This window comes from Fulmarus glacialis, unplaced genomic scaffold (assembly GCF_000690835.1).
Source record: "Fulmarus glacialis isolate BGI_N327 unplaced genomic scaffold, ASM69083v1 scaffold30952, whole genome shotgun sequence".
In the NCBI taxonomy this organism is placed as follows: domain Eukaryota; kingdom Metazoa; phylum Chordata; class Aves; order Procellariiformes; family Procellariidae; genus Fulmarus; species Fulmarus glacialis.
The window spans coordinates 101,557-111,061 of NW_009199028.1; the positions used below are offsets into that span (position 1 = coordinate 101,557).

At 34.2% G+C, this 9,505-nt stretch overlaps 1 protein-coding gene across 1 annotated transcript in view; it reads right to left on the reverse strand.

Moving 5' to 3' along the window:
• Positions 1 to 2,072, reverse strand: part of LOC104073378 (glycine receptor subunit alpha-3) — a 69,911-nt gene extending 67,839 nt beyond the window's left edge. Inside the window, exon 1 of the mRNA XM_009573107.1 lies at positions 1,946 to 2,072. Coding sequence (XP_009571402.1) covers positions 1,946 to 2,030 — 85 coding nt within the window. The 5' untranslated portion in view covers positions 2,031 to 2,072. The remainder of the gene's footprint in view (positions 1 to 1,945) is intronic.
• Positions 2,073 to 9,505: the final 7,433 nt, after the last annotated feature.

The window sequence follows — 9,505 nt, forward strand, 5'->3', positions numbered from 1 at the left end:
AAAATCCAATCCCCAAATCAACTGCTAAACTGTAAGCTCCTAATTTTTAAACACTTGTTTGTAGGACTTCAGGAGACTCAAAGAAGAAAAAAGAAAAACTGCAGTGCTTAGACTTTGCCTGAGGTCATCTTTTGCCCAGCACAGCTTTACCTTAGGTTGAACCTGCAGTTTGCATGCTAAAGAGTATACTGTGGCAACAAGTCAAGATAACTTTAATAAGGAGCAAAAATAATTTAAGAGCTACCATTCATATAAGAAAGTAATTTTAGAAATACAGTGTTTTGCGTTACTTCACAAATATTGTTTGATACATTAACTCTCCAGGAAGCCAGGCACTGGAACTTTCTTCAGAGTAGTTCTGGCAAGGAAAATCCAAGGGACTTATTCTGTATGGTCATCAAGGATATTGATCACTGTTGTAAATCTTTTAGCAATGTGTTTGAATTTCCAGTGCATATTTATCATTTTCTGAGAAATATCAGCACTGCGAACTTATTAAAAGAAAAGACTTTCCAGATGCAGTAAATCCTGGGTAATAAGTTTATATATACAGCACCAACTGTTTATGGCTTACTGGTGAGGAAGTAACTTGACAAACTACTTACTTGGTCCTTATGAATCAGTCTGGGCAAATTCTGGCAGAAACAGCAAATAGCAATGCCTTTAGAGTCATAACCACTTAAGTTTCTGGGACTTGGAGATGTCAAAAAATTATAAAATTTAGTGCTGAATAAGAATTAAAATAGAAAGGCAGTGACAGATGACTTAGAGGAGGAAGGCCTGTCTACCTGAAGGAAAAGTTTTGTAGTAAACATGGAGTAAACCCCACCTTACAGTGAAATGTTAGAGCTAAGAGAATCTCTTGGATCAAGAAGATAGACACAGGAGGAGGTAGCTAAGGCAAAGTAAGAATAATAAAATTTTTAATCACCATAGATTTATTCTTTCAAAAAATATGTACATTCTGGAGAATTTAAAGACTGATAACTTCATTTAAACATTCAGAAATAGAGTTAAATATAATTCCACTATATTATTTGAACTCTTTGCATTCTAAAAAAAAGAAGAGTCAAATTTGCTTAAACTTCCCAGACAGCAAAAGTTAGAAGGGGTGGTATTTGTCTGTATAATAGTTTGTATATTTGTATAATAATATAGTTTGTAGAATCCTTCAGTAAATACTCTACTTTAGCATGCCTGAGTCTGGATGATATGGTTTGCGCTAAGACCCTCAGAAGATGTAATCATTGCATTTGTAAATTTTGGACTTCCAATCTTCTTTGAATCCCCTTTGCCTTGTTTGAATGTCCTTTGTGATAAGTGCATAAAAGGCACGAACCAAGAGACAATTCCAGGTATTGAGAACCTGCAGTTTCAACAGGGAACTGAGAATAGGGAAAGGAACAAGAGGAAAGATGGTCCCTTTTGCCATTTCAAAGCAGAACTGGGGCAAAGGAGTGAGGAAGATAATGTCACAGGAGAATTTGGTAATAGATTCAGTAACTAAGATAAGCTCTCTTGAGTTTGACTCTGATGGTCATGTCATTAACACACTCTTCCTTTTAGTTAGGATCAGGCAGGTATGAGGGTTTGGCTTGTCTTTCACAGAACTTGCTTTCTGGAGTGCTTCAGGCTATGGTAGTACAAGGTGGGAATTTGAATCCATTAACAAGCAAGTCAGAAAAGAAAAAAAAAAAACAACCCCTATTAGACAATTCAAATCTAGTGATAAGCTAAATTTTCAAAAGGTCTTGGGCAGCTGTGAAAGTGACAGGAATAGAGCATATTGCTACTGAAATGAACTGTCGTAGCAAAGAAAGGCAAAAGAAGGCACTTTTTTTTCAGTGAGTGTGCTTCTTCATTTTCATATTTGTTCCACAACCTGCATTTGTGTGAGAAGAAATACTGAAATACTGAAAACCTGAAAGTTTAGGTTTGAAATTACCTTTGAAATTTGGCCTGATCCTTGCATCGTAGCCTGACATCCTACCCATTAGTTTATCCAGGAAATCAGATGGCGACATTGGCATGCTACGAGATCTTGCACTGTCTGTTTCCTTTGTGGCTACCAAGCTAACAGCAAGAAAAAACAAACAAACAAAAAACCAGAACAAAACATTTTGTTAGAGATTTTGTTAGAGAAACTTTAATTTTACACAGTCAGTCACTTAGTTCATTCCTGTATGAACAGGAAAATAGCAAAGCTAACATTGCCTTTCAAGCTAGTTTATGCTTCAAAAATAATTGTAGCAAAGAAATGGAAACTGTAAGTTCTTTTTATATCTGTCATTTTATATGCAAATTTTATTTTCCTAAGCTGCATCATTATAGGTTGCTGTTACTTCTTCCTCAGGACTGCTGGAGATTAATAACACTGCCAGTCAACAGTAATCCATCCATTATCACAGTTAAATAATGTCATCTACACAAATAGCTGTGCATGTGGAATGTCATAATTTGGAGTCTAATCTGAGATTGGTCTGTTTAACTGGGTGAGTGTAACAGAAGCCTTGATCAGGGGAAAAAAAAATAGTAAGGATCTTTCATAGAATAGTACTACTACCACCAATTTTTGTTCAGCCAATGTTTTATGTTGATATTTAAACATAATACAACATATCAAACAGTCTCAAATGGTATTCTTTAACATTGTCTTAGAGGTTCGTTTGTTGTTAAAACAAAAGTGACTGTTGTGGTGGAAAAATCTCACAATTTACTGAAGGAATAATCTTAGGGCAAAATTTTCATCTCAGGGCTACATGGCAAATGTCATCTCCTATAGCCTCCTCTCCATATGTATGCAGAACTCCCACTGACATTCTAAAGTGTGCTCTGCACAAGCCAAGAGAGAAAAGTTTCAGCACTGCAATCAGCCATGTGGATCCAAAGAAAAGGTCTTCATTGTCGTGGAACTCTTACTCAAGTGCTGACCAACACATTGAAAAAACAACACAGTCAGTAAATATATACAAAAATAAAATTGTGAGTAACATTGTGATACACAGTGCAACTAAAACCATTTGTGGCTTATGGAGTCTCAAAAAAGATAAAGAGCTTTTCCTGTTTGTGCTGACTTCTAGTTAAAAATCTGTTGCAGAAGGATGTGAATCTCTTACCCACTTCATTGTCTCCTATTAATGTCAATTCACTCTTTTAGAAGTGCTTAAATATGCCTTTGTTTAGAAGTAAACACAGAGCATAATGTAAAACTGTTAGGAATTTTCTAACTCATAAAAAATCTATGCTCAACTTTGCTTGTTAACAATGGATGGAGTTCCAAAATGGAAAAATTCCATACAGGTATGTATGTATGCAGATGTCAAGTTAAGTGCAGACTGGGAACGTCATTTTTTTCCTCCCAAAACTATGTTACTCAGGACATGAAAAGTTACAGTTTTATGGCAACTTCCATTTAGAAAGTTTACTAAAGAATCTGTCTTCAAATTTGAAATTTGGATTTAATATCTTAAATCAAAAATTATTTCATATTAAGTCTTGAGTGTTACAAATTTGGACTCACATAAAATATGAACATAGAAAGCTCTAGAATGCTGTGGTTTACTCATATTTTAATTTAAACTGGCACTTAAGTCTTTTAATTGTAATATTAACTGAAATCAGAGAGTTAAAAATTAATCCTTCTGCTTATTTGCTTATCTAGTGCTTATTCTATTCTATGTGTAATTTGATTCGCATCTTTCTAGATTGTTCATAAATTTCTAAATTGTTGGATATTTGTGAATTGTTCTGAATACTTTGGTATCTCTTTCAGTATTATCTTTCAGTAAAAATGTTTCTTTAATCTCCTTCAGTAGCTAACCTTTTTTTTCATTTCTTCCCATAGCTGGAGAATGTATTTCCCTTTCTGAGAAAGTAAGTACTTAACATATTCTTTTTCTAGTTCAATTTGAAATTATCCTGTTGGCCTCTGACATAATTTTCATTATCAATCACTCTGAATGCATCTAATTTATCACATTATTGCAACTCATAGTCATCTATATTTCTGAAAACATCATACAAATAAAATATGAGTGTCCCTTTACACTTTGCTGGATTTTATCTATTTGCATGCAGGAGAATCAAGATACTGTGTATGTACATACATATATATATGAAAAAAACACTTAGATTTCTTTCTTATACTTTTGTATAAGAAAGTTACATTTCTATTCTATAGGGTATATAGAATTCTTACACTACACAATATATATATATCCTATATTTTTATTCTGGATATAAATAAATTCTCCAGAACGCAAATATAGAAAGGCCCACTGCTAGCTTCAATATTGATCACTTTCTCTGAAGAGAGAATTTGTTTGTTTGTCCTTTTTAGTCTTCTCTGAACTATTTCTAAACCTTTTTTTGTTGTACTTGTAGTTGTTGTTTTTAAAGGCTGCCATGGAACAGAGTATTTTGAAATTAAGGTAACTAATGGTGAAAAGGAAAAATAGTAATTTCTGTGACTATGGATTTTCTCAAAGTGGCATTTACCTTTTTGTATGATACCATTATTAACATTCGCTTTCATTAGCCAGTTAAAAGTCTCAGAATATCTTGAATAATTTTAGTGCCTGCTTCTGAAAACAATATATTCGGCATAATTAATACATTATGTATAAGCAAGATTTATTTTAGAAATCAGCTGTAATTTGTAACTAAATAGTTCTTCAAGGAGTGTTTTCCCTTTTTCTCAGCTTGGTGTGTTACTGAGTAAAAGCTGGTTGAGCACTGCAGAATTCTGCCCTTTCAAATTACCTTTAATCGAAAACATGTATTTCAAGAATACTGCTGGACAAATAATACTTTCATCTCTCCGAGCTGACTTATGGAATACTCTTCTAGTTAAAAAGGACCAAGGTTTGGTAATATAGTAAAACCTGAGTAAGGCAGTGGATTTTAGGAAGGCTTACCTGGCAAAATATGGGGTTTCTGTTTACAAATTAACATAAAAATTGTGTGGTAAGGAGACTTCAGTTTTATTGTACATTGCCTCTGAAAAATAAGCCTCTGGCTAAGTGGTTAGAGAAAGTTACACTCCTTTCATGAAGTAGGAATTTAGCTCCTTTTACTGTTAATGTACATAGCTTCCTCCTCGATACACAACTATTTCATAATTCCAGGAATGGCTTTGTGCAATTCTAGAGGGAATTTACTCTGTCTGACTTGTTGCATTTCTTTAAAGAATTTGTGCATGCATTTTCTTACAGGCAGAATTATAAGAATTTAATATCAGCAAAAGTTTTATCCTGTGGTGCATTCAAAAGTAAGCTACAATAGACTTGTGATTAGCATAAAGTTATTACGCAACTTTAAATTACCGAGAAGGGAAACTGTACATTTTTGTTCACAGGTAAAGGCAGTGAAGGCTTCCCATTGCTGAAGACTTTTATTGGAGAGAGATTATAACCTCCCAGTCCTCTGGTCTATTCATATTTTACCAGGAAAAGTTACCAACAAGAATGCTAGCCCTGGTAGTGATTCTGTGTTGTTCCTGTGGGCTATTGGTAAATATTACTAACAGTTACAAAGATTTAAACTATTTTGCAATTTCAGACTTAAAGCAATACTTTATTTCACTTTCCTGAATGGTCCTGAACATCTTTACAATGTAAATTAAGCCTTGCCAAACAATTAAAAAGAAATTTGTTAACTAAAGTAGTGGACAAAAATCAAGAAAAAAATGGAAAATGTTGTCAAACGATGTATTCAAAAAATCATTTGTGACTGGCTGAATTTACACGATCAAAAGTTAGGGTAAGAATTTTTGTTCCAAATAAGCTGTTATACAAAACCAAGCATGAGCAGAAAATTAGAATCACCAGGACTATAATTACTCCTGTCTTTGGTCTGTTCTGTCTGTTAAATCAGTGTTCACCTAAAATCTGAGGAGAAGTGAGCTTTGCATCATGCCTTGAAGACTGTCAAGTTGGAATTTCATGGACTGAGATAGGAAAACCTCCTGAATCACAGGTCTGTGACAGTGCATGACCTATCAAAAGTCATGTTTGAGTCAGAAACTGTTAGGTCAACCTAAAGACATTTACAGTGGGATATAAATGTCAGAGAGTAAGAAGCAGCCTGGCACAGCCAAAATGCAACTTCTCTAGATTAGGACCCAACATCCTAAACTCTAGACAAAAAGCTGCTGTAGGGAGTTATAGTAAGAATGGTGTTCAGCTCTGCCATCTATGATCTGGAAAGAAAATACAAAATCACTGATGGTTTAAAACTAAGAATTGCAAAAAAAATTGACAGAGGTATAAATATTGATGAGGGCGAGAAAATAACCCATTTCTTAAGTTCAATCCATTTAAGCAGAAGAGTTTAAAACAGATGGAGGAAGGATATTAAGAGATATATGAATTGGGAATGTGGGCAGAGTTGGTGAAAGCAGTTGAGTCTGAAGAAGGATTCAGAATTCGTGACTGAACACTCAGCACTGTTGTGGTAAATTTCTCATTGCACTACTGTGTTATCCAGTGGCGTGGAAAGATTAAAAAAGTAGAAGCATGAAAGTTACTTATTATTTTATGTGATATTAATGGGACCAGTTCTGGGACATTGCATCAATTCCATGTCTAAGTTTTAAAAGGACATTAAAGCATTAGCAAAGGTACTGAACAAAGCCACTAAACCATGATCTGAGAGTTAGGGAAATTTTCTTAAAGTAAAAGATTTTAAGAACTCAAACTGCTTAGTTTATCAAAAAGAAGATTGAAAAATAATGATTGAAGTGTATAAATACCTCAAAGGGGCAGAAAACACTGGACATTTATCTAAAGGAAGGCAGAAGAAAAATCAATGAGACAGACAAATTCAAATGGGAGTTTAGGCACAGAGTTTAATAATAATGGTAACTTAACAGAAGATCAAACTGTACTAGCCAAGACGGTACAGCTTTCTGGAAGAAACAATTTAGCAAAATATAAGGAATTGTATTTCATATATGGCTAGCTTGGTGAAAAGGATGACCTATGACATATAGAAAGGCAGGCTAAATTCAGAGTAGACATTACAAATCTCATGCAGAAATCTTCAGATTGCCAAAAGACACTTTATGGACTTGAAGAGCTTAAGGAATAGTTTAAAGTGGAAAATGGTGTCTTCTCAGGGTCCTTCTATGCTGGGGCTAGGTTGCAGGCTTGCAGTTGCCTGTACTGTAACCTGTAATCTGGGTTGCAGGTTACATGTGGTAATGTTGGCCCATTTTGCTCAATTCCTTTCTGTCCTGGTTTCGGCTGGGATAGAGAATTTTAAGCTGAATGATAACATTGTCATGAAAGCAAATGGATATGAAGAAGCCAGGGATAAATTTAGATCATAAATTAAATGGCTTTCAACCACTGAAACACTTCGGTTCAGGAATAGTTTAGCACTTTGAGTAGAGATAGAAAAGCCCTGTGTGTTTCAAGATGGAGCTAGATATTGGGATGCTGTGACATGTATGACTGTGGTTGCAGGAACTCAGTTCTTTTCTAACCCCTCTGCTGAGGATATGATTGCATTATTATTGATTTTTTCATGTGTTTAAAATAATTACTACTACAGAAGTCTGAAAAAAATATATAGTTTACATAGTTATGTAGCCAGAGCACCAACATCTACAGAATTTAAATGGGAGATCTCATCTAGCAGCTGGCAATTTAACTAGCAAGAGAAAGCATAGGGCATGAATCTGTGCTCCTGACATGTCTATTTAAAGTAGGTATGTTTGTGAGAGAAAACCTCACTCTCGTTTCTTCCTCCAAAAGAAAATGATTGAGAAAAACTCTTCAAAGGGAATTTCACAATCTCCACAAATGTTTCCTTCTCTAAAACATTTAAAGCTACAAAAATCAGATTGCTTTCCCATAATTTTTTGAAGAACCACTGTATTCCTACTCATAACCTGTATCTTTTCTATCTGCTCGAAACTTCTGCACATTTTTACCAAAGCACAAATAAAGGAAAGGAACTTTACAAATGAAAGTGCTTTATATATGCTTTACTTTAAAGGGTATATTTTCAAAAGTAATTTCAATTGTACTGCCTTTGAGACTTTTGTATCATTTGTATGCTACAGAAAGTATTGTTTTTCACTGATTTCTCTTCTCTCTTTTAAACTTTTCATCTTCAAGGTGGGTTCTTAAAAATCACTTTCTGTGTGTTGTTTCAGCCTTAAAAGTATATCTATTTATTCAAAAATATTGAAGAAAAGAAGTACTGTCAACTTTTGTGTAAGAAAGATTGTAGCCCTCCAGAAGGGCTTAATAACAATAGTATAGATAAGAGTGAAGGAAGAAATTACATCTTACACCTCTGACTCTTTCTGGTTTGTTGCTGCTACAGGTGGATGATGGAGATAAAGAAAGAGTATGATGTGCTGTAATGATACCTTCCACCGGAAACTTCCCAGAGAGAAGTTTCCAAGTTCAAATTAGAGCAGCCCCCTAATTTATCCAACTTGTTCTGAGAGTAGTCTCCAGAGTTTCACTAACTTACTTTTGAATACAATTGATACAAATTATTTGAATTAGGTGCTATATTAATTTTCTTCCTTCCATAGTTAAACTATCTATGTATTTTATCTTGAAAATCTTATATTAACACCAAGTTACTGTCATATTTGGCTTGCTGATTTTTCTCATCTGATCATAAATTATTTCTTTTGTCTCAAATACAATCCATGTTAGTCATTCAGAGAGGTATTTCATCTTACAATGCATACTACAAAGCTGCTATATGATGCTTTGCATGCATTATGATAGTCCAATAGCTCTTTCATTTCATTACTTAGCTTATTCTCTCAGACAGCAAGTGTGGCCAAACCCCTGGAGCAATTGGGTCTTGTGTTTGTGATGCATTCTCTCCAGCTGATGTTTGAATGTTTTTAATGTACTTTACATTAAAAAGCTTTGCAGAGAAGCTCAAGGAAATTAATTACACACTCATAAGGAAAGCAAAAATAGCAGCCAGTCAATATGCACTCAGTTGCATCTCACAAACGACAATACAGAAAAACATTTCAGTAAATTAATCTGAACTGGTACTTATTCACTGGTTAACTGATAATGGTTAGGTGAATTAATCTCATGACTACTTCCCCTGATTCTGTAACTGTAAGTAATCGTGATAGAATTCATCAATTCAAAACCAAAAATTATTCAGTATAACCATGTAATTAACAAGGTCTGCTAAAATGAAATGATCCTCAAATTGGTGGTGTCTGATCATCTGACAATGACTTGATAATTGCATTTTGAAAATTGTGGCAGTAAGATTTTGTGATATGAAGACAGTCTTTAAACCCTCTTCTGTGCAATATAGATCTCTTCATAAAATGTATTTAGTAGAATTAATGGGAAAAGTGAACATTATGTTTGAAGACGTCAGAAGCATAGGATTTTTTTTTTTGTAAAGGGAGTGTCTCTATTAATTAAATTAGGTAAAAGACTAACCAGATCAGAGTTTATAATATATAGAATTTGCACACATTATTCCAAGAGTGAACATAAATCTG